Below are 25,485 nucleotides of genomic sequence, written 5' to 3' on the forward strand. Positions count from 1 at the left end.
AACAGAATATATTGGTTCTGTGAAGGAAGGTTTTTCCATGGACTAGGGAGGATGTGGTCTCATGTGCTGCCTGCATCCTGCAGATGGGGATCCACTTGTTTGCGTGGCCTGGTTGCTGGTACGTCGTGGCCCGGTTCCCATCAAGGGATGGGGAGATTGGGGACCTCTGCCCTAACAGGTCCATGCATCCCAGGCAGCGTCTCCGAACAAATTTCACTGAGGCCTAATATTCTTCCAGCAGGCCCTGGAACAAGAACAGGCTGCGCTGCCAACCGCCATCCACACTACGGCTGAGCAGCGCCCCAACGCCTACATTCCCGATGACGAAAACGTCCTCCCGCTACCGAGGCCTTACGGATCGCTGGCGCCGTTCAAGCCCAGCGAGCCCAGCGCCAACATGAGGCACATCAGGAAGCCGATCGTGAAACCGATAGAAATATGAGTGGCTCCACTTCCGTGGGAGGAGAACGCGCCTCGCTCCGAGAAAGGGTCTGTTTTTCGTTCGATTGAAAGAAGTTCCCAGGATGATAAAGGGCAGGCATGAAAATGGATGCGTTAGTAATTCAAGTATCTTCATATTTTTGTCTTCTTGAAACTTTCGGAAATACATAATAAAATAAATGTTGGGGAAATAAAATAGCTGAGAATGCTTGTAGTTTGTTATCGGGTGGCAAATACCGCCATCCTTACTAACACTTATCTGCGTTTGGAATGAAAACATTTAACACAATACTTGGTGTTCTGTCGGGCTCTCTGGTAGACTCCTCCCGAAAATTCACAGGTACAAATTTCAGACACACACACGTTTGAAAATTCAAAACAATGTTCTTTATAATGAAAATTCACTTAAACCAAGCCCCCTTTTGGTATAGCAAAGAGCCCTCGTCTCCAAACAAAACTGGTAATTTGTACAAGTCCCTTATCAGTTCTGTGATACTTACCTTGCAGCAGTGAGGCAATTCACAGTCCTTCTTTCACAAAGTGAAGCACACTTTGCCTTGGTTTAGTTTCAAAGCGGGGAAAAATCAGCACACAAAAGGTCAAAGTCAGCAAAGCAGGCACGAAACACAACGATCAGATAATCCTCCACAATGGCCAATCCCACAGGCTGCTCTTTATAGCAGCCTCACTAATGACCACAGCCCCACCCAACCACAGGTGGCCTCGTTTTCTTTGATAATAATCTCTCAGTTGTTGTTGCCGATGCATCGCTCTCCGCATGCGTGGCTGTATCATTAACTCTTGTTCCGAATCGAAGGAGGAGCTAGATAATTGATCTCCTTCTGAGCTGTCTGCCACACTCTCCTCCTCCCTGTCACTCATGTCTCCTTGGTCAGAGGAGCCTTCATCAGCAGATTCCACCGGGGGCAAAACAGGCCTGCAGCATGTGGATGTCTCCCCCACATCCACAGTCCTTGGGGCAGGAGCTGGGCCAGAGCTAACCACAACATAAAGTAAGTTAAATCCACATTAAAAAGGAGGTGGATCTTAAACGCTAAGTATTTGTATGGTTTGGAATGCTATCTTGACACTTTTGCCCTTCTGTAAGAATCCTACTCTCTTTCTGGAATATTTAAACCAAGGATCCCCGAAACTTGGCAAATTTAAGACTTGTGCCTTCAACTCCCAGAATTCTCCAGCCAGCTATGTTGCCAAGTTTGAAGAACTCTGATTTAAACAATTAGAAAATACGCACATCATCTCTGATTCCAATTCAATAAATAAAAGACACCGAGGCCTATTTCCAAATTTATACATTTATTTCAATTTACAGAAAATGTTTGCTTTCTCAATTGCAATATATTTACAGTACCCTGTTCACACACGTATATCTCATCTATACACAATGTAATAATAGCTGCCAGCTCCTTATTGCTCTGTCGCATTATTCAATCTTGTAAGAATTTAAATGCTAACATCGGCACATTTTACGCCAACATTTAATCTTAATTAATGAATCGTCTCTTTGCAATTGCTTTGGGCGCCCCAGCAGCCTATTAACAATAAATACTACATTGAAATCGGTTTATCCTCATAATATTACAGTGGGACGACTTCCATTCATTTTAATATTGGATTATAAAAAAAATTATTTCAGAATATTTCGATGCATCTATTATAACGAGGCACAAAACATTTGTAGCTCGGAGTCTATTCTGAATTTCAAAACACCCTTTTTTTCCTAATTAAAAAAAAAGATATGTTTTTCATATTTGGAACAGTCTGTTTCCAGCGCACGTTGAAAAGTGAAATAAATAAATAAATTCTTGCTTCAAGTCCCAAAGCATTGGAATGTAAAATATTTTGTATTCAGAACCGTTTGCAATTCCAGTAAGCCGTTTTTAAAAGTCAGTCATTTACAATGAACTCTAGTCAGCAGTAAACAGAAGTTGTGGTTTTTCTTTTGGATGTAACATTACAGCGTCCTATCCGTTATCTTCTTTGGAATTCAGTTGCCTATACAGTAGTACCTCTAGATACGAGCTGCTCCACATGCGAGTATTCCAAGTTACGAGCTGCGACGCGAGCGAAATTTCTGTTCGACACCCGAGCTCAAATTCGGGATACGAGCCGAGCTTCCACTAGGTGGCGCAAGAATCTCCTTGCTTCCGGTTATCTTGGCGCGAAAAACAAAGTCTAAAGGCATTCGTTCGAGATGCGAGTTGATCGACTTACGAGCTCGGGTCTGGAACGAATTAAACTCGTATGTCGAGGTACTACTGTGTGTTAAAAGGCACAACAAAATTCTGACGCTACTGGATTCACAATTTTGTCGTGGCCATTAAATAAGTTAAAGGCCTAAGAGCATTGTAGTGTGTTCCAGTGCCAGCTCTTCAACTAATCTTGCGTCCATGTTGGTGTCTTCCAGCGAAGCTGCCCATCCTAGATGAGAGAAATATTAATATTATGGAATGGAAGTTGATCACTGGTGGTCATTAGTAAAATTAAAACCGCTAATTTCAGATTGTGGTTGTGTTGCCCTCTTAACCTACCGTGTTTCCCCGAAAATAAGACAATGTCTTATATTAATTTTTGCTCCAAAAGTTGTGCTACGTCTTATTTTCGGGGGCTGCCTTATATTTCTGAAATAAGATAAATTCACAGGCAGAAAAGCTGACACCCCCAAAGAAAGTGTACCGTACGATACACTGATTATGGTACGGTACCTGTCAGTATGGCACCCACACACACAAACGACGGCACTTATATGGTACAACAGTATACTCCCGCTATTTCAGCTTCCGGCCACCAGGGGAACTACAGTCTACGCACTGTAGTGGGGACTGTAATGGCGGTGAGACAGCAGCAGACTGTGTCTGCTGTACTGGATGGTACAAAGCGATGGAAGGGGCCAGCAGGGGACGCCACATTATTACGGTACCGCTATGAACAGCTTTGAATGGTACCGTATGTTTTTCCACCGTACCGTATGTAAACTTGACTACGCCTTATTTTCGGGGGGTGCCTTATACTAGCAAATTCTGCAAAACCTCTGACATGCCTTACTTTCAGGGTACGTCATATTTTCGGGGAAACAGGGTACGGGCAGGATAGCATAGACTTTAAATACGATTATAATCTAAACCAGTGGTTCTCAACCTGGGGGGTCAGGACCCTTTTGGGGGTCGAGAGACCGTTTTACAGAGGTCGTCTAAGACCACGGGAAAAGACAAATTTCCCATGGTGTTAGGAACTAAAGCTTCTATTCTGGTGCCTTGGAACATATTATTAATATATTTTATTATATTTAATATTAAATATTTTTTATTAAAATTATTATTTATATTATAGAAACATAGAAACATAGAAACATAGAAGACTGACGGCAGAAAAAGACCCCATGGTCCATCTAGTCTGCCCTTTTACTATTTCCTGTATTTTATCTTACAATGGATATATGTTTATCCCAGGCATGTTTAAATTCAGTTACTGTGGATTTACCAACCACGTCTGCTGGAAGTTTGTTCCAAGGATCTACTACTCTTTCAGTAAAATAATACTTTCTCATGTTGCCTTTGATCTTTCCCCCAACTAACTTCAGATTGTGTCCCCTTGTTCTTGTGTTCACTTTCCTGTTAAAAACACTTCCCTCCTGAACCCTATTTAACCCTTTAACATATTTAAATGTTTCGATCATGTCCCCCCTTTTCCTTCTGTCTTCCAGACTATACAGATTGAGTTCATGAAGTCTTTCCTGATACGTTTTATACTTCAGACCTTCCACCATTCTTGTAGCCCGTCTTTGGACCCGTTCAACTTTGTCAATATCTTTTTGTAGGTGAGGTCCCCAGAACTGAACACAGTACTCCAAATGTGGTCTCACCAGCGCTCTATATAAGGGGATCACAATCTCCCTCTTCCTGCTTGTTATACCTCTAGCTATGCAGCCAAGCATCCTACTTGCCTTTCCTACTATAATAAATTAATTATTATTAATTTAATAAAATATTAAATATATTAAAGATTTAATATATTTTTAATATATTGGGGATTTTATGTTAGTTATCTAGTTTAATTAATTGGATTTAGCCATTATATTTTTTTGGGTTTTTTAAATTATATGTTGTAAGACATCCTGAGTCCTTGGGGAAGAGCGGTGTATGAATCCAATAAATGAATAAATAAATAAAATAAAATATTTTTGGAATCCGACCAATCAGGCGTTTACAGTGGGGGTGTCCCTCTGACCTTCCTGCCAATCAGCTTAAAGCTCTGGTGGGAGAATTGGGGCTAGACTTATGGTTGGGAGTCACCAAAACGTGATGAATTGTATTAAGGGGTCGCGACATTAGAAAGATTGAGAACTACTGATCTAAACCGAGATAAACTGCATTAGGCTGCAATAAAACAGAAGAAAATAGACTTACCTTGACGTTCCATCTCTACCAAGGCAGTTACCAAATAGTTAAGAGGGAGAAACTCAATTCGGGTTGACATTCTGTCCGTAAATGGTATATTGTACTGCAAAAGAAAAGTTATCCCAGCATTGAACGGCTATAATTTAACTCCATGTTTCAAGGAATTCAGACTTTACAGGGTGTCCAGTGGGAAAGCATTTGGAAATTCCTTGATATTTCCGATATTTATTTATTTGTTTGTTTGTTTATTCAATTTATCCATCCATCCATCCATCCATCGGATTTGTATGCCGCCCCTCTCCGTGGACTCGGGGCGGCTAACAACAGTGATAAAAACAGCATGTAACAATCCAATACTAAAACAATTAAAAAACCCTTATTTATAAAACCAAACATACATACAAACATACCATTCATAAATTGTAGAGGCCTAGGGGGAAAGAATATCTCAGTTCCCCCATGCCTGACGGCAGAGGTGGGTTTTAAGGAGCTTACGAAAGGCGAGGAGGGTGGGGGCAATTCTAATCTCTGGGGGGAGCTGGTTCCAGAGGGCCGGGGCCACCACAGAGAAGGCTCTTCCCCTGGGTCCCGCAGCGGTCCCAGAGATAATTTCCCTGTAACTTGCGATCTAGTTAAGGCGCGATCGTAGATGACATCATACCAAACGGCTAAGCCATGGAGAAATACCGGTAGCAGAGAAAGCAAGTTTTTGCCACAGTTATGTTCATTTTTGTTAGACTCTGCGCGATCTGTTGGTTTTTCACACTAGAGAATGAATTAGAATGAAAACCTGAGACTTATTTATGGGGAATAATTAGAGGTCAACACGAAAAGGCTAATTATTATTTAATAATACATATATTAACTGTGGCTTAACTTGTTTTTGCTCAAAACTGGAAGAAAGAAGACGTACCATCAGAGGGTTTACTAATTAGGAAAATATTGGAATGCGCAAAATGGAGTAAATTTACTTTAGAGTTACAGGATAAACAGGATAAAGAATACTATACCATGTGGGGTAAATTTTATAATTGGATCGATGGAAAAAAGGAAATAGAGTGACTGTAAATTTAAAGGAAAATGGAGAAACCAAAGACACAGAAATGTAATTGCAAAAAAAATAAAATAAATAATAATAATAATAATAATAATAATAATAATAATAATAATATAATATTAGATTTGTATGCTGCCCCTCTCCGGAGAGGCATACAAATACAGTGATCTCTCGATTAGCGCGGGGGTTACGTTCCAAGACCTCCCGCGCTAACCGATTTCCGCGTTATACTGGATGCGGAAGTAAAAACCACCATCTGCGCATGTGCGCCATTTTTTCATGGCCGCACATGCGCAGATGGTGGAGTTTGCGTGTGGGCGGCGGGGAAGACCAAGGGAAGGTTCCTTCAGCCGCCCAACAGCTGATCTGCTCCGCAGCGCGGAAGCAGCGAGGATCCGAAGATGGGGTTTCCCCGTTGCCGCGCTGCGGAGCGGATCAGGTGTTGGGCGGCTGAAGGAACCTTCCCTTGGTCTTCCCACCGCCCAGGCAAAGGGGAAACCCCTGGGCGGCGCTGGGGCCATGCGGAGCCGCTCATCTAGGGGGGCGTGGACCGGCAAGGTGCCCTCCGCTCTCTCTCTTTCTCTCCCTGTTACCGGTGTGGTATAAGTGAGAGAAAGAAAGAGAAAGGAGGGCGACTTGCCAGTCCACGCCCCCCTGGATGAGCGGCCCCGCATGGCCCCAGCGCCAGACTCCGTTGCCGAACGCCGAAACCGGAAGGGGCGAGGTGGGGGGGGGGAGAACGGGAGGCTCAGCATTCTGTCAGTCGCAGCGCTGGCTGTCAACTTTTCTTTTTAGCACTGGGGAGGCAAGTCAGCTCCTGCCCAGTTTTAAAAAGAAAAGTTGACAGCCAGCGCTGCGGCTGACGGAATGCTGAGCTTCCCGTTCTCTCTCCGCCCCTTCGCCCCCCTGTGTTCCTAGGAGAAGTGCTGGTGAGGAGCAGAAGGTCTGTCTTGCCTCAATCCCCAGCACTTCTCCTAGGAACACAGGGAGGCGAAGGGGCGAGGGGGGGGGAGAGAAAACGGGAGGCTCAGGAAGGGAGCTCGGGAAGGAGCCCACGGTCAGTCGGCTGCGGGCGGGAGGAAGGCGATTGTTCCGCTGCCGCCAGCATGGCCTGGCTGGCAGCGGAAGATGTAACGGAGCCCACGGGGGATTCGCCTTCCTCCCACCCGCAGCCGAGACTGATCGTGGGCTCCTTCGCAACCTCGGAGAGCTTCCAGGGCATGAAAGCTCACGAAAACCAGGAAGCTCTCCGAGGTTGCGAAGGAGCCCACGATCAGTCGGCTGCGGGCGGGAGGAAAGCGAATGCCACGGGGCTGGGCTCGGCTCCCCCCTCGGCTCCCCCCCTTACCAGCCCCGCCGCGGAAGGCTCCATTCTGTTCCCTGCCGGCCCGATTGAGCGGCCGGCGCCCCCTCCTCGGTGTCCCCGGCACCCAGCGTCCCCACGCCGCCTCCACCTCCCGGTAATGCGCCCGACCTCTGCCTCTCTCTTTCTCTCTCATATACCACGCCGGCAACAGGGAGAGAAAGAGAGAGAGAACTAGCGTGGACTTATTTTTTATTTTTTAATATTTTATTTTAATATTTTATTTTTTTAATTAATATTTTTTGAAAAACCACGTTGCAGCGTTTCGCGCTAATCGAGACCGTGCTAATCGAGGGAGTACTGTATAATAAATAAATATGTTTTTCACATTCAACATTTTTGTTACATATTGCATTTCTTTTTATTCTGTTTTTTTGGTTTCCCAAAAAATTTAATAAAAAATATTTAAAATAAAAAAACCTCCTGTGGGCTTCTCCAGCATGCTTCCGCCCCTAAATCCCGAACGCCTCCCTCCACCCTTGTTTTATAATGGAAGTCAATGGAAGATATGAAGAATAACCCAGAGGCTGACACCCATATTCTTAATAGGTTTTTTACCTGTTCACTGTGGAGTTTCTCAAACAAGAGTTTAACGTAGTTCCTTGCAACAGCGCTGGTGCTCAAAGAATGGTTCCATAACTGACAAACCTTGCCGCCAATTGCCTGCAGGGTCAAAAAAAAGAATGGACACGGGGGAATGTTTCAATATTAAAGAGCTTGGAGAATTGAATCGGTTCCTTCAACAGTGGAAGCCACGTCTTCATTCACGATAAAATTATGTAGTCACCAATCCTTGAATACAGCTCATCTGTCTGGAACCCACACCGTGTTTCGGACGTAAAAACACTCTAGAAAATGTCCAGAGATACTTTACTAGAAGAGCCCTCCACTCCTCCACTCGCAACAGAATACCCTACGCAACTAGATTTACAATCCTAGTTTAGAAAGCTTAAAACTATGTCGATCTAAGCATAGCCCATAAAATCATATGCTACAACGTCCTTCCTGCAAATGACTACTTCAATCAAAACAGCACACGAGCACACGACAGATACAAACTTAAAGTAAACCGCACCAAACTCGACTGCAGGAATTACGACTTTAGTAACCGAGTAGTTGATGCATGGAACTCACTACCAGACTCTGTAGTATCATCACCTAACCCCCCCAAACTTTACCCTTAGATTATCCACTGTTGACCTCTCCCAATTCCTAAGAGGTTAGTAAGGGGCGTGCATAAGTGCACCAGAGTGCCTTCCGTCCCCTGACCTAATGTTTCTCTTTTACTACCCTGTTTCCCCGAAAATAAGACGTACCCCGAAAGTAAGGCATGTCAGAGGTTTTGCAGAATTTGCTAATATAAGGCACCCCCTGAAAATAAGGCGTAGTCAAGTTTACATACGGTACGGTGGAAAAACATACGGTACCATTCAAAGCTGTTCATAGCGGTACCGTAATAATGTGGCGTCCCTTGCTGGCCCCTTCCATCGCTTTGTACCGTCCAGTAGAGCAGACACAGTCTGCTGCTGTCTCACCGCCATTACAGTCTCCACTACAGTGCGTAGACTGTAGTTCCTCTGGTGGCCGGAAGCTGCAATAGCGGGAATATACTGTTGTACCATATAAGTGCCGTCGTTTGTGTGTGTGGGTGCCATACTGACAGGTAACGTACCGTAATCAGTACACTTTCTTTGGGGGGTGTCAGCTTTTCTGCCTTTGAATTTGTCTTATTTGAGAAATATATGGCACCCCCCGAAAATAAGACGTAGCACAATTTTTGGAACAAAAATTAATATAAGACAGTGTCTTATTTTCGAGGAAACACGGTAGTATCATGTATATAATTATTATTATATCTTTGTATACCACCAGTACCTACTTGACAAAACCAATAAATAAAATAATAGCACCTTGATGTGTCAGACAAGTGTTGAAGGAATTGTAAAATACTTGTAAATGAGATAGAACTTCCATTGTTCCAATTCTTAAATACAGCTAACCTATCTGGAAGCCGCACTGCATATCAGACATTAATACAATCGAGAGAGTCCAAAAATATTTCCCGAGAAGAGTCCTCCATTCCTCCGCTAGCAACAGAATACCTTATCCCACTAGACTTGAAATCTTGGGCTTAGACAAATTTAGAACTACGTCGCCTCCGAACCGATCTAAATGTAGTGCGTAAAATCACCTGCCACAATGTCCTACCTGTCAGTGACTACTTCAGCTTCAACCACAATAATAGATTATTATTATTATTATTGTTATTGTTGTTATTATTATTATTATTATTATTATTATTATTATTAATTGGATTTGTATGCCGCCCCTCTCCGTAGACTCGGGGCGGCTAACAACAATGATTAAAAAAACAGCATGTAACAATCCAATTAATAAAACAACTAAAAACCCTTATAGTAAAACCAATCATACACACAAACATACCATGCATAACTTGTAATGGCCTAGGGGGAAAGAATATCTTAACTCCCCCATGCTTGGCGATAAAGGTGGGTCTTGAGTAATTTGCGAAAGACAAGGAGGGTGGGGGCCGTTCTAATCTCTGGGGTGAGTTGATTCCAGAGGGCCGGGGCCGCCACAGAGAAGGCTCTTCCCCTGGGGCCCGCCAAACGACATTGTTTGGTCGACGGGACCCGGAGAAGGCCAACTCTGTGGGACCTTATCGGCCGCTGGGATTCTTGCGGTAGAAGGCGGTTCCGGAGGTATTCTGGTCCAATGCCATGTAGGGTTTTAAAGGTCATGACCAATACTTTGAATTGTGACCGGAAACCGATCGGCAGCCAGTGCAGGCCACGGAGTGTTGCAGAAACGTGGCCGAATCTAGTGAGCCCCACAATGGCTCTCGCGGCCGCATTCTGCACGATCTGAAGTTTCCGAACACTTTTCAAAGGTAGCCCCATGTAGAGAGCGTTGCAGTAATCGAACCTCGAGGTGATGAGGGCATGAGTGACTGTGAGCAATGACTCCCTGTCCAAATAGGGCCGCAACTGCCCTCGCCACAGCCGAAAGATGATGTTCCAATGTCAGCTGTGGATCAAGGACGCCCAAGTTGCGAACCCTCTCTGGGGGGGTCAATAGTTCCCCCCCCCAGGGTAATGGATGGACAGATGGAATTGTCCTTGGGAGGCCACTCCATCTTGTCTGGGTTGAGTTTGAGTTTGTTGACACCCATCCAGGCCCCAACAGCCTCCAGGCACCGGCACATCACTTCCACTGCTTCATTGACTGGACATGGGGTGGAGATGTATAACTCGGTATCATCGGCGTATTGCTGATACCTCACCCCACAACAGATACAAACTGAGCACACAACAGATACAAACCCTTGTGGCTGGCTTGCAGCCAGGTCCTTTGATAACAGACTTCAAGCCAGATGAATCGGGTCCGTCTGGGCATGATCAGCCTGTGTGGCTGTCAGAGGAGTTGGACAATGAGGAGGAGGGAGAGATTGGGTGTGAGGGTCTTGCAGAGACTATAGAGCCCTCAATAGGGGCTTTGCCTGGGTCTGATGAAGAAGAGGAGGTGAAGGAATCCTATCCTGGACGCAAGAGTGAGAAGGCTGCGGGGGAGGCAAGAGCAGTTGTGCAGGCTCAGAAGGAGGACTTGAGCACAGTCTATAATCCCAGGGTGTATAAAAGGGGAGGAGAGTGGGAGGTTCCCTTTGCAGAAAAACAAGATTTGATCCTTCGAAGGAAAAGAACATGTTAAGAGTTTTTGCCTTTCGTACATACGTATCTTTCTGCAGTTCTGAACAATAAAGTATTAACACGTCTGTGAGTAATTTTCTTTGGAAACTTTGGAAACCTTATCAGTTCTGCCACTCACTTTGAATTTTGGCAGCTGAAGGGAACTGCCAATACAATACTCAGATTGAGGATTCCTTTCGCCCAGGTGCATTATATTACGTTTGGAAACATTAAACTGCAGTTTCCATTGCTTTGACCACTTATCTAGTAAAGCTAAATCATTTGCCATATTACAGACGCCTCCAGGAATATCAACCCTATTGCACACTTTAGAATAATCGGCAAATAGGCAAACCTTCCCTACCAAACCTTCCCCTATGTCACTCACAAAGATATTAAAAAGAATAGCTTTAAATGTGTTCTCATTGTTAATCTCAAAGGGTCATTAAACTAACGGTTGTAAGTGGAGGACCATGACGTGGTGGGAGCATTTTCATTGTTGTATCACTTTACCCACAAGATTTGTCTTCCTCAATCTGCATGCCAGATTCTCTCATCCTTGCACTGTGAGTACAATTAATTTTCTTCCAGCCCACCTATAAAAACATGATGTAAACTTGCCCTGCTTGAAACAAGACAGAGGAGCCAACAAGACACAAACATTTTTTAACCGGCCCCAAAGACAGATGTCAACATAATATTAATCCTGGCTCAAAATCCAAATGAAATTGCGTCCGAAGGAATCTGATCCTAGGACCCTAAAAATAATTTCCAACATGTCACAGCTGTTTTAGAAGAAAATGTCATTTTGTTTGACTTTCTCCCTTCTCCAAAACAGGAAATACAGAAGTGGTAGAGTGATAAGACAAAAGTGGCTTTGTGTGTTTGTGGTTTTTTTTCTTTTCATACAACTAAATAAAGAATGTCTTTCTGACAGAAGGATTGAGCTGTCTTGTTTCTGGAAATAGACAGGGAAACTTACTGGAAAAAAATTAAGAGATGGGGGGAGAGAGGGATAGAGAGAGAAGGAGGGAGGGAGAGAGAGAGGAAGAGAGAGGTAGGCAGAGGGAGAGAAGAAGAGGGAGAAGGAGGGAGAGAGGGAAAGAGAGGGGGAGAGAGAGGGGAAGAAGAGAGAGGGAGAGGGAGGAAAAGTGAAAGAGGGAGGGAGAGGAGGAGGCGGAGAGAGGGAGTGGGAGAGAGGGAGAAAGAGGGAGGGAGAGAGGGAGAGGGAGGAAGAGACAAGAGGGTGAGAGAGGGAGGGAAAGAGGGAGAGGGGGAGAGGAAGAAAGAGGGAGGGAGGAAGACAGGGAGGCAGAGAGGTAGAGAGAGGGGAGAGGGAGGAGAGAGGGAGGAGAGAGGGAGGGAGAGGGAGGGAGAGGGAGGGAGAGGGAGGAAGAGAGGGAGGGAGAGACAAGAGGGAGAGAGAGGGAGGGAAAGAGGGAGAGGAGGAGAGGGAGAAAGAGGGAGGGAGGGAGAGAGGAAGACAGGGAGGGAGAGAGAGGTATAGAGAGAGGGAGGGAGAAACAAGAGGGAGAGAGGGAGGGAAAGAGGGAGAGGGAGGGGGAGAAAGAGAGAGCGAGGGAGGGAGGGAGAAAGAGGTATATAAAGAGGGTGAGAGGGAGGGAGGGAGAGAGAGAGTGTGGTACAGGAGGAGAGAGTGGGAGAGGCAGACAATTAGTTTTCAAATCATTTAGACCAAGAGATCCACTTGGTTTTCTACAGAAAATGGGATACTTAAGAGGTAGTTGTATATTTATTCTAGCTACCGAAATATGGATAATTCCTCTTTAGAGTATTTCAGGAGACAAGCATTTGAGAAGAACCTATTTCTACACTTACTTCCAGTTTGTTTCCGGGGACACAATTATTCCTCTCAAATATTTATAGACTGGATGCCCTCAAACCAGGGATGACCCCTAGCAACCACACAAAGAGACTTTCTCCGTGGTAAACAGTCCCTAGCTTGGTATTTCAACTTTTCCAAGAGTTTATGCATCAACATTGTAAATCAGGGGTGTTGTCGAACTGGATTTCTTCGAGGGCCGGATCAGCATTGCAGTTCTCGTCTGCGGGTTGGCCGGGGGGATGGAGACGGGACGGATGTCTCCCACAGCACTTTGCCGGCCCAAACAGGGTGTGTTTGTGTGAGGGCTGCGCATGGCCCACTTTTGGCCTGGACGGCCTCCTGCAATGCTTTGCCAGCCAAAATGGGGCATGGAGGGGGGGCTCAGGTGGCCACTCTGAACCCCGATTTTGTCTGAAAAGTATTGCTAGAGGCCGTGAGCCCACTTCGTGCTCCATTTTGGCACTTTTAAAAAATATGACGTATGACCATTTTCCCCCTTATGGCCATTGCAGTAATCCTGTGGTCCCGTGATTTATACTCGAGGACTTGACAAGTGGTTCATATTTACGACGCTTGCAATGTCCTGAGGTCACACGATTCCATTTTGTGACCTTCTGACAAAATCAGATTCAATGGGAGAATTGGAGTCACAACATCTGGGTTACTAATTTAACAACTGCAATGATTCCCTACACAAAGATGGCAAGAAGAGTGCTAAAATGAGGCAAAACTCACTTAACAACATAAATGTCAGGCTCAATTGTGGTCGTAAGTCGAGAACTACCCCTACTTACAGGACCGTCTTTTGCCATATTCCATTCCATTCCACTCTCATTGGTTGTAGATGTTTAGACTGGATTTGACATCACTGTATTACTATTATTATAATTCCACCTTTTAAAATATACCGGTAATTCTCCTATTCTATTCTTAAAAATAAGAAAAAGATAAATTATTTATTAATATTAGTATTAGTAATAGTTTTTCGGTTCTTTTTTCTTTTCTTTTTTACTATTATACTTTCTTTTTTTCTTAGCTTACAAGCTTTTAAATTTTATTTAGGAAGTGGTGGTAAGGGTTTCTAGAATACATGAGTAGGGGGAGTAAATATAACGGCTTAATTGTGTTTGTAAGAATAAGATGAAATTATAGTAATAAGGTTAAAGGAAATCAACGTGGAATTTAATTAGATGAAAAGTTTGATATCTGGATGACAAAATTAGAGGTCAAGGTTGGGGAAGTATGATTGACATAGTTCCCTCTAAGCTGAGCAGTGAGCAATCGCTCACTTAAAAATCATCATCAACTCAGAGTTTTCCAAACCTGCCCAGAAGCCGAGAGGGAAAGAGTGAGAGGGAAGGAGAGAGAGAGGAAGAGAGGAAGAGAGAGAAACAGATAGAAAAAAGAGAGGAAGGGAAAGAGAAAGAAAAAGAATGGGAGTAAGGAAGAGAGAAAGAAAATCAAAATCTAGTTTGAAACTAGCTCAACTATTTAAGTGGCATTTTGATATTGATAGAGTTGCCCTATTACGAGCTCACTGTTATAGACACACAGTACAGTATTTTATTTTGAAATTCTCTGAGGCAAAACAGGGTGGGTTTTTTATTTGTTTGTTTGTTTGTTTGTTTGTTTATTTATTTATTTATTATTTCTGTGTCGCCCAGTCCCGAAGGGACTGCCGCTCAGACACTATACTTTTCCACCCCCCCCCCCAAAAAATTAGAGGGAACACTGATGATTGATACCGAAAATAATTTAATTTGGAACTATTAAACTTTGGGGGGACACTTTATGATTTACTAACTAAAATACTGTTTTTATTGTAATCCAACTATTTTGAAATGTATGGAAAAAGGTTTGTATGGAGGAAAAATTAAAAAAAATAAGAAAATAAGAAAAAGACACCAATGTTCAACTCCCTTTAGCGCAGTATTATAACCACAGCTTTTTTCCTTTTACACAACAGTAGGTACAACTGTACAATGTATGTACAATAACTCTGTTTGGTTGACAAAATCCAAACCAAAATTCCATTATTATTCTGTTTTCCCATTGTAAGCACAAAATCCAGAAGCAATTTTCAATTCGAGAGACAAAATTAAATACATTCTCTTCTTTGGATAAAATAATTAGTTTAACCATCTTCTGCTCTTCTTTGCTGGGGGGGGGGGGGTGTAATATATAATTCATTCTCAAATTTTCATTTCTACTCGATAATATTTTGCAAGAGACTAAGAAGTTCTTGGCTGACCTTACCCAGGATCGACCCAAAACACATTTATTTTTGCAAACAGATTGTAAGACTGATTGACTAAATATGGAAGTTAGTTAATAGTTACCTGGGGAAGCCTTGTAAGGATGCTTAACTTGAGCTTCACGTTCTGTTCAGTGTTGTCCAATTCTTAAAAATAAATAAATAGTGTCACCCCCAAACCCCCAACACTTTACCCTTAGATTATCTACGGTTGACCTATCCAGATTCCTAAGAGGTCAATAAGGGGCGAGTACAAGTGCACTAGAGTGCCTTCCGTCCCCTGTCCTATTGCTCTCCTATATCTCCTATACCTTTCTTCTATTCCTATATCTCTTCTTCTATTCTTTCATAGATATGTTCTATTCCTATACCTTCTTTTCTATTCTTTCTTAGATATATTTTACTATAAGTATCTCCTCTATAACCCTCATCATGTATTTTACAAAGTGTATATACAGTAAGCCCTCACCTATCACTGGTGTTACGTTCCAGACCCGGCCGCGATAGGTGAAATCCGTGATGGGGAATTTATCGACTGATAGTACTTATTTAAGTATTTATATTGTAATTTTTTGATAAGTTTTCATTGTTTTAAGTGTTTATAAACTCTTCCAACACAGTATTTATTTTAGATACAGTATTTAAATACAGTATTTACAATTTTAGATATATTTTTTTTGAAAAACCTGCCAATCGAGTTCGGCGGGCTGTTTAAATCTGCCGATCAACTTCCTCAGAAACCCACGAACCAGCGAAGATCCGCGAATGATTTTTCTCATTAATATTTCTTGAAAACCCGCGATGAAGTGAAGCCGCAGTGGGTGAAGCGCGATATAGCGAGGGACTACTGTAGATATATACCCACTAAAGCCCTCATTGTGTATTGGACTAACTAACTAACTAACTAACTAACTAACTAACTAACTAACTAACTAATTAACTAACTAACTAACTAACTAAATTCATTCATTCATTCATTCATTCAATTTTTATGCCGCCCTTCTCCTTAGACTCAGGGCGGCTTACAACATGTTAGCAATAGCACTTTTTAAACAGAGCTAGGCTATTGCCCCCGCAATCCGGATCCTCATTTTACCCACCTCGGAAGGATGGAAGGCTGAGTCAACCTTGAGCCGGTGATGAGATTTGAACTGCTGACCTTCAGATCTACAAGTCAGCTTCAGAGGCCTGCAGTACAGCACTCTACCTGCTGCGCCACCCCGGCTCACTGTGTATTGGAGTAACTAGCTAACTAACTAACTAACTAACTAACTAACTAACTAACTAACTAACTAACTAACTAACTAACTAACTAACTAACTCCAAGTCTTCAGAGAGGGGCGGCATACAAATCTAAATAAACTAAACTAAACTAAACTAAATAAATAAATAAATAAATAAATAAAAGAAATAAAAAATCAAAAGGTATCATAAAAGGACCCAAAGCAGGTAAGGTCTACATGCTATTTTTCTATTGCAAGCACCAGAAGTTTCAGATGAAAGCATCAAAAAATAAGCACCAAACATGCATGTCAAAGATGCAATGTTGCAAATATCAAAAGGCCCAGAAACACAAAAAAATATGCTCTGTTTGCATCTGCCTTGCTTATTCATTGATGCTTGCAACACCGAGTAAGCCTTGTGGCTGTGACTCATGGCAAATTCCCAGTACATCCATCAACTTAAAATCACAAATTGAGGATTTCATATTCCTGGTGCTTTTTTTTCTGTTTAAAAATAACTGCTAAAATATAAGAGGTTTCTAAATGTCCGAAGTTGGCGATTTTTAAGACTGGTGGACTTCAACTCCCCAGAACGGAGATTTCCTTAAAGAATAAAGATCAAAAATAACATGAGAAAATATTATTTTACTGAAAGAGTAGTAGATCCTTGGAACAAACGTCCAGCAGACGTGGTAACTGAATTTAAAGATGCCTGGGATAAACATATATCCATTGTAAGATAAAATACAGGAAATAGTATAAGAGCAAACTAGATGGACCATGAGGTCTTTTTCTGCCGTCAGTCTTCTATGTTTCTATGTTTCTATGAATAGAAACATAGAAGATTGACAGCAGAAAAAGACCTCATGGTCCATCTAGTCTGCCCTTATACTATTTTATATTATCTTAGGATGGATCTATGTTTTTCCCAGGCATTTTTAAATTCAGTGACTGTGGATTTACCAACCGCCTCTGCTGGAAGTTTGTTCCAAGGATCTACTACTCTTTCAGTAAAATAATATTTTCTCACGTTGCTTCTGATCTTTCCCCCAACTAACCTCAGATTGTGTCCCCTTGTTCTTGTGTTCACTTTCCTATTAAAAACACTTCCCTCCTGAACCTTATTTAACACTTTTAACATATTTAAATGTTTTGATCATATCCCCCCTTTCCCTTCTGTCCTCCAGACTATACAGATTGAGTTCATGAAGTCTTTCCTGATACGTTTTATGCTTAAGACCTTCCACCATTCTTGTAGCCCATCTTTGGACCCGCTCAATTTTGTCAATATCTTTTGTAGGTGAGGTCTCCAGAACTGAACACAGTATTATTCCAAATGTGGTCTCACCAGCGCTCTATATAGCGGGATCACAATCTCTCTCTTCCTGCTTGTTATACCTCTAGCTATGCAGCCAAGCATCCTACTTGCTTTCCCTACCGCCCGACCACACTGCTCACCCATTTTGAGACTGTCAGAAATCACGACCCCTAAATCCTTCTCTTCTGAAGTTTTTGTTAACACAGAACTGTGTTAGCAAAAACTACATCCTGTGCTATCATGCTCGGCTCTACTATTTCTATTCTCTGGAGCTAAAAACGTTCATGGCTGAAATCCTCTCTGGGGCTGCCAATCCCTGCACAGCCCCTTTTCAAAGGGAATTCTGGGAATTGAAGTCCCACGGCCCTTAAAGCGGCCATGTTGGGAGGCAGTTGCTCCAATCTGCAGAAGCAATTATTACCTTTCCAAAGATTCAGGACGTACTTTTCTGTTAGGTGCAGAACTCCCTGGTCGATGTACTGCAGGACCGTGGGCAAAGGGAAGCACCTCATCCCCACTTCCAGGTGCAGAGTGTGGAATCCTGTAGTAAGGGAGACACGGAGGAAGCCACGTGAGAAAATATGAAAGAGTAGTAGATGCTTGGAACAAACTTCCAGCAGACGTGGTTGGTAAATCCACAGTAACTGAATTTAAACGCCTGGGATAAACATAGATCTATCCTGTCTGGGTCACTCCAGAAGCCAATACCAACCCAAAAAGGAGAATCCAGACACACTGGTAAAAGGCAAAGGCAGTTTTATAAAATTCAAGAAAAACACAGGTAACAGAAAATGTCCTTACAAACAGGAAAATGCTGTATCTTCAGATATATCAATGAAGGCAAAAGTCCATGCAGCAATACAGAATTCTTGCTGCCAAGCCGAGGCTGTAGATAGCAGACCTACACCTCCCACGGGTCTTCCAAAGCTGCTGGGCCACAAGCCAGGAACAGAGACGCTGAGAAACAAGACAGGATAACGCCCCTCCAAACTGATAACACTCCACATGGCTTCAAGGGCTTGCCTGCCTTTTAAACCCTGCTAAGGAGGACCACACCCAAGCTCAGCTGTTCCTAATTCAGTGCTGATAATACTTCTTTAATTGCTCCTTTCTTTGATCTGACCGTCTCTGTCGCATGTCAATGACGGCTTGAGCCTCATCACCTAATGACTCCAAGCTAATCTGGTCCCTGAGCAGCCTCAGGCTGAATCACAACACATCGTAAGATCAAATACAAAAAATAGTATAAGGGCAGACTAGATGGACCATGAGGTCTTTTTCTGCCGTCAGTCTTCTATGTTTCTAGGGTAGGGTAGAAGGAGAGGAGGGAAGGGAAAGGACAGATGGGAAAGGAAAGGAAAGAAAAGGATGGGATGTCCGTCCAAGGCACTAAGTGCTGAAAAGGGAGCACTTTGACGGGCCAGAAAATGAACTTCCTGTTTCCGGTGCACATATTCGTTCCGGCCAGCAAGTCTTCCGGTTACTGTCACGCAATAGTTTTTTTAATTGTCCTCCCGCCTCTAGTACCTTAGCATGATCCTTAATTACTTTAAAATTAGGAAAAGAATAGTATGTTTTTACTCATAAATCATTTTAATCCTTATCTAGAACTGAATTTTTATAGCAACTAAAGAGAATTGAGCTCCTTGCCTAATCTGTTATCATGCAGAACCTTGTGGGTTCAGGACAAAAATGTTATTGTGCTCCTCAACCATTAATGCTGTCTATCATTGGTCCTTTTTATGGCTATTCAAATAATGGGACTTAATCAACTGAAAAAAGAGTCCAAGGACTTTTGAAAACTTATCTTGGTCGGTAAGCCACTCCCACCCAGTCACATGACCTTTAAGCCATCCCCGTTCACATGATTGTCAGGCCACTCCTACCTGGTCACATGACCATCAAGCCACATCCACAAAATAAGCTCCCCTTGCTGGGAAACCCCACCTCCGGACTTCCGTTGCCAGCGAAGCACCCATTTTTGCGCTGCTGGGATTCCCCTGCAGCATCACAAAAACACGGAAGTCCAGAGGTGGGTTTCCCATGGAGGGGAGCCTCAGGGGAATCCCAGCAGTGCAAAAACGGGCGCTTTGGCTGGCAAAAGGGGTGAATTTTGGGCTTGCACGCATTCATCGCTTTTCCATTGATTCCTATGGGAAACATTGTTTCGTCTTACAAACTTTTCACCTTACAAACCTCGTCCCGGAACCAATTATGTTCGTAAGACAAGGTATCACTGTACTTCAAAGTGGATGGAACTTTCACCTGCATTTAAGCTATGTCACGTGAACCATTAGCCATAATCCACAAGGCGTGTCTGCCAATTAAAAGTAGCACCGGGGTTTAGCTTTTAAACTTCTATGTAATATTCTTTTCTCCCAGGTTCGCCTGGTGCACCAGTTGCGACCCTATTTGGACCGGGACTCACTGCTCACAGTCACTCATGCCCTCATCACCTCGAGGTTCGACTACTGTAACGCTCTCTACATGGGGCTACCTTTGAAAAGTGTTCGGAAACTTCAGATCGTGCAGAATGCAGCTGCGAGAGCAATCATGGGCTTTCCCAAATATGCCCATGTCACACCAACACTCCACAGTCTGCATTGGTTGCCGATCAGTTTCCAGGCACAATTCAAAGTGTTGGTTATGACCTATAAAGCCCTTCATGGCAGCGGACCAGATTATCTCAGGGACCGCCTTCTGCCGCACGAATCGCAGCGGCCAGTTAGGTCCCACAGAGTGGGTCTTCTCCGGGTCAACTAAACAATGCCGCTTGGCGGGACCCAGGGGAAGAGCCTTCTCTGTGGCGGCCCCGGCCCTCTGGAACCAACTCCCCCCAGAGATTAAAATTGCCCCCACCCTCCTTGCCTTTCGTAAGCTACTTAAAACCCACCTCTGCCGCCAGGCATGGGGGAATTAAGACTTCTTCTCCCCCTAGGCCGTTACAATTGTATGCATGGTATGTCTGTATGTATGTTTGGTTTTGTATATTAAGGGGTTTTAATTCGCTTTTAGTATTGGATTATTATTGTATACTGTTTATGATTGTTGTTAGCCGCCCCGAGTTTTCGGAGAGGGGCGGCATATAAATCCAATAAAACTTAAAACTTAACCTCCCATAGCAGTAAACCCCTCCAAAAATAAAGCAGCAACCCCCCCCCTCACTTTAACAATTGTGAAATAATGCTCTGTAAGGATTTCCATTTTAAAGAATTGTTCCTCCATAAAATCGGTCCTCCAGGGGTCATTAACATTTTCATCTGCCCTCGGATTTATCCAAAAAAAATGAGCGACAATGTCTTAGGAAATGATGAACCCCCATGACTTGACAGAAGCGAGCCTCAAGGGCCTTACCCAACAACTCACAATAGTTTCACAACGGACAAAACCATTAGCCAAGTTTTCCGGTGAGAGACGTCTTAATCAGATTTTAAAAAAAGAAAAACCCATGTCAAATGTTTTGGGGACAATGATAACCTTTTTTTTTTGCTGTTTTGGAAAGACATGTAGCAACATCTCGGTATTAAGAACATTGAAAAAATTTCTTCTCGGAAGTCCTTGTTCTCTTACGATTCTTGGAAGTAACTCTGCAAAGCGCCAGAGGGCAGGACAAGAACTATTGGGTGGAAGATAGAATCGACCTAGAACTAAGCAGAAATTTCCCTGACAGTGAGAACAATTGACCAGCGGAACAGTTTGTCTTCTGGGATAACCTCCGGGACGGCCTTCTGCCGCATGAGTCCCAGCGACCGGTTAGGTCCCTTTCTCCAGGTCTCGTCAACTAGAAATGTCGTTTGGCGGGACCTAGGGGAAGAGCCTTCTCTGTGGGGGCCCCGGCACTCTGGAATCAGCTCCCCACCAGAGATTTGCACTGCCCCCACCCTCCTCGCCTTCCGTAAAAGCTTAAAGACCTATTTATGCTGCCAGGCGTGGGGCCATTAGACCCTAGACCCCTGGCCGACGAGTGTAGTATGTTTTGCTGTGTGAATGGTAATGGATGATTTTTAAATCTTATTAGAGTTTTTAAAAGTTTAAAAGGAAACTTTTTAAACTTTTTTTTTTTTAAAGAAACTTCTTTTAAAAAGTTTAAAAGAAGGCCTCAAGAGTTGTTAATCTAATCCCACGTAGCTTCTGCTCTGGAAATCTCACACTACTTACCAGAGCTTACAAAACCTTCGCCAGACCCATCCTAGAATACAGCTCATCTGTTTGGAACCCATACCTCATTTCGGACGTTAACACCCTCAAAAAGCGCCAATTTCCCTGATAATTTCCTGATTTCCCTGTTTTCCAGGTTTGTTGGATACCCTGTTAGTTAGCTTTCTTGCAGATGTTTCCTTATACATAGAAACATAGAAGACTGACGGCAGAAAAAGACCCCATGGTCCATCTAGTCTGCCCTTATACTATTTCCTGTATTTTATCTTACAATGGATATATGTTTATCCCAGGCGTGTTTAAATTCAGTGACTGTGGATTTACCAACCACGTCTGCTGGAAGTTTGTTCCAAGGATCTACTACTCTTTCAGTGTAATAATATTTTCTCACGTTGCTTTTGATCTTTCCCCCAACTAACTTCAGATTGTGTCCCCTTGTTCTCTTGTTCACTTTCCTATTAAAAACACTTCCCTCCTGAATCTTATTTAACCCTTTAACATATATAAATGTTTCGATCATGTCCCCCCTTTTCCTTCTGTCCTTCAGACTCTACAGATTGAGTCCATAAAGTCTTTCCTGATAAGTTTTATGCTTAAGACCTTCCACCATTCTTGTAGCCCGTCTTTGGACCCGTTCAATTTTATCCATATCTTTTTGTAGGTGAGGTCTCCAGAACTGAACACAGTTATCCAAACTAGATAACAATGTTAGCCAGCACTGATGACGTAACCTAGTTTGGGTCATGAAATGTCTTGAAAGAAAGAACCAAGCTCAGCAAGCACCAGGAACTTGTCATTAAAAAAACAACATATACAGTGGTACCTCTACCTACAAACGCCTCTACTTATGAACTTATCTAGATAAGAACTGGGTGTTGAAGATTTTTTTGCCTTTTCTCAAGAACCATTTTCCACTTACAAACCCGAGTCTCCAAAAGGCAGGGAGAAGCCTCCGTGGGGCCTCTCTAGGAATCTCCTGGGAGGAAACAAGGCCGGAAAAGGCAGGGAGAAGCCTCTGTGGGGCCTCTCTAGGAATCTCCTGGGAGGAAACAAGGCCGGAAAAGGCAGGGAGAAGCCTCCGTGGGGCCTCTCTAGGAATCTCCTGAGAGGAAACAAGGCCGGAAAAGGCAGGGAGAAGCCTCCGTGGGGCCTCTCTAGGAATCTCCTGGGAGGAAACAAGGGCAGAAAAGGCAGGGAGAAGCCTCCGTGGGGCCTCTCTAGGAATCTCCTGGGAGGAAACAAGGCCGGAAAAGGCAGGGAGAAGCCTCCGTGGGGCCTCTCTAGGAATCTCCTAGGAGGAAACAAGGCCGGAAAAGGCGTGGAGAAGACTCCGTGGGGCCTCTCTAGGAATCTCCTGGGAGGAAACAGGGCCTCCACCCCCCCTGTGGTTTCCCCAGTCGCACGCCTTATTTGCTTTTACATTGATTCCTATGGGAAAAATTGCTTCTTCTTACAAACTTTTCTACTTAAGAACCTGGTCACGGAACGAATTAAGTTCGTAAGTAGAGGTACCACTGTACGTAACTTTGGAGTGGCCTATGGTTAGGTGTGGCTATTCTAGGCCGATTGACGCTTCAGCTGGAGGGTTTACCTGGGGGCAACGGCAGACACATCCCGCTGGCTGCCTGCAGAATCAGACACATGAGATGGAACACGATGACCTCATTTGCTTTCTCTGGTTGCCTGCTGTAGAAAAAAAATGATAAGAATAACAACACAGGGGCGGGAATTGCAAATATTCTTGCAAGAATATCTCCGGGACCGCCTTCTGCCGCACGAATCCCAGCGACCGGTTAGGTCCCACAGAGTTGGCCTTCTCCGGGTCCCATCGACTAAACAATGTCGTTTGGCAGGACCCAGGGGAAGAGCCTTCTCTGTGGTGGCCCCGACCCTCTGGAACCAGCTCCCCCCAGAGATCAGAACTGCCCCCACCCTCCTCGCCTTTCGTAAGCTCCTTAAAACCCACCTCTGCCGCCAGGCAAAGGGGAATTGAGATACCTCCCCCAGGTCTATACAGTTTATGTATGGTATGTTTGTGTGTATGTTTGGCTTTTAGTAAGGGTTTTTTAGTTATTTTAAATATTAGATTTGTCATATGCTGTTTTATTATTGTTGTTAGTCGCCCAGAGTCTACAGAGAGGGGCGGCATACAAATCTAATAAACAAGCAAACAAATAAACAAACAAACAAACAAACAAATAAAAGTTGCACAGCAGTAGGCAGCAAAGAGACGGTCCTCTCTCTTACAATGGGTCATCCTGCTCCATGTATCATATTCCCCTTGAAGTTCATATGTAGAGGGAGGAAGGGAAGTGGGTGCAGACTGGGTTGGTTCACACAATCAGTCAGAGGTTCAAACCTCCAGGGATGGAGCACCCCCAATTTCTAGAGGCAAGTTGTTCCACTGGTTAATTGTTCTAACTGTCAGGAAATGACAGATCATTAGTGAAATATTTATTAATTTAATTTAATTTAATTTAATTTAATTTAATTTTTTAATTTAATTTAATTTAATTTTTTAATTTAATGTAAATTAAAAAATTAAATTAAATTAAATTAAATTAAAAATTAAAAAATTAAATTAAATTAAATTAAAAATTAAAAAATTAAATTAAAAATTAAAAAATTAAATTAAATTAAAACTTTAAAACTTAAAAACTTAAAAACTTAAAAAATTAAATTAAATTAAATTAATTAAATTAATTAAATTAATTAAATTAAATGATTGATTGATTGATTGGATTTGTATGCTGCCCTTCTCCACAGACTCGGGGCGGCTAACAACAGCGATAAAAACAGCATGTATAATCCAATTAATAAGACAACTAAAAACCCTTATTATAAAAACCAAACATACACACAAACATACCATGCATAACTTGTAATGGCATAGGGGGAAGGAATATCTCAACTCCCCCATGCCTGGCGATAAAGGTGGGTCTTGAGTAATTTGCGAAAGACAAGGAGGGTGGGGGCCGTTCTAATCTCTAGTTGGAGTTGATTCCAGAGGGCCGGGGCCGCCACAGAGAAGGCTCTTCCCCTGGGGCCCGCCAAACGACATTATTTGGTCGACAAGACCCGGAGAAGGCCAACTCTGTGGGACCTTATCGGCCGAAATAACTCTCGGACCAGGCTGAAACAGTTTCTCAAAGTTTATTGTCTGACAGGAACGGTATTGCTAAACGGATTCTAAATAACAAGTCTGTGCGTGGGCGATCGTATGCAGAGCCTTCTCTGTGGCGACCCCAACTCTCTGGAACCAGCTCCCCCCAGAGATTAGAACTGCCCCTACCCTCCTTGCCTTTCGTAAACTCCTCAAAACCCACTGTCGTCAGGCATGGGGGAATTGAGATATCTCCCCTGGGCCTATATAATTTATGTATGGTATGTTTGTAGGTATGTCTGTTTAAAAATGGGTTTTTTTAACTATTTAAATTTTAAATTTTAAATTGTATATTGTATATTATTAGATTTGTTATGAATTGTTTATTGTGTTGTGAGCCGCCCCGAGTCCACGGAAAGGGGCGGCATACAAATCTAATAAATAAGTAAATAAATAAATAAATAAATAAATAAATAAATAAATGGATGGATGGATGGATGGATGGATGGATAAATAAATAAATAAATAAATAAATGCCGCGTTTCTAAGTATTTATACTATCTAGCCCCAGCAACAGGCAACTTTGACAGTGTTACA

General features: G+C 43.1%; 2 protein-coding genes across 5 annotated transcripts in view; one reads left to right on the top strand and one right to left on the bottom strand.

The window, feature by feature from the left end:
* The window catches only part of CCDC146 (coiled-coil domain containing 146), a 123,989-nt gene extending 123,352 nt beyond the window's left edge, over window positions 1-637 (top strand). The window contains exon 19 of one of the 2 annotated variants that reach the window (XM_070755190.1): window positions 239-637. In XM_070755190.1, coding sequence (XP_070611291.1) covers window positions 239-442 — 204 coding nt within the window. In that variant the 3' untranslated portion in view covers window positions 443-637. The remainder of the gene's footprint in view (window positions 1-238) is intronic. The other variant, XM_070755192.1, reaches the window with a different exon arrangement.
* Window positions 638-1,741: 1,104 nt separating this feature from the next.
* The window catches only part of GSAP (gamma-secretase activating protein), an 87,253-nt gene continuing 63,509 nt past the window's right edge, over window positions 1,742-25,485 (bottom strand). Inside the window, exons 26-31 of one of the 3 annotated variants that reach the window (XR_011559436.1) lie at window positions 23,377-23,471; window positions 18,072-18,168; window positions 15,172-15,233; window positions 7,838-7,942; window positions 4,869-4,962; window positions 1,742-2,883 (exon numbers count right to left, since the gene is read on the bottom strand). Coding sequence is in view for 2 of the 3 variants with exons in the window: in XM_070755193.1 (XP_070611294.1) it covers window positions 2,792-2,883; window positions 4,869-4,962; window positions 7,838-7,942; window positions 15,172-15,233; window positions 18,049-18,168; window positions 23,377-23,471 (568 nt within the window). In the remaining variant the exon portion in view is untranslated. Of the gene's footprint in view, window positions 2,884-4,868; window positions 4,963-7,837; window positions 7,943-15,171; window positions 15,234-18,048; window positions 18,169-23,376; window positions 23,472-25,485 lie in introns of all 3 variants that reach the window. The other 2 variants (XM_070755194.1, XM_070755193.1) reach the window with 2 other exon arrangements.

This window comes from Erythrolamprus reginae, chromosome 6 (genome assembly GCF_031021105.1).
Source record: "Erythrolamprus reginae isolate rEryReg1 chromosome 6, rEryReg1.hap1, whole genome shotgun sequence".
Classification (NCBI taxonomy): Eukaryota; Metazoa; Chordata; class Lepidosauria; order Squamata; family Dipsadidae; genus Erythrolamprus; species Erythrolamprus reginae.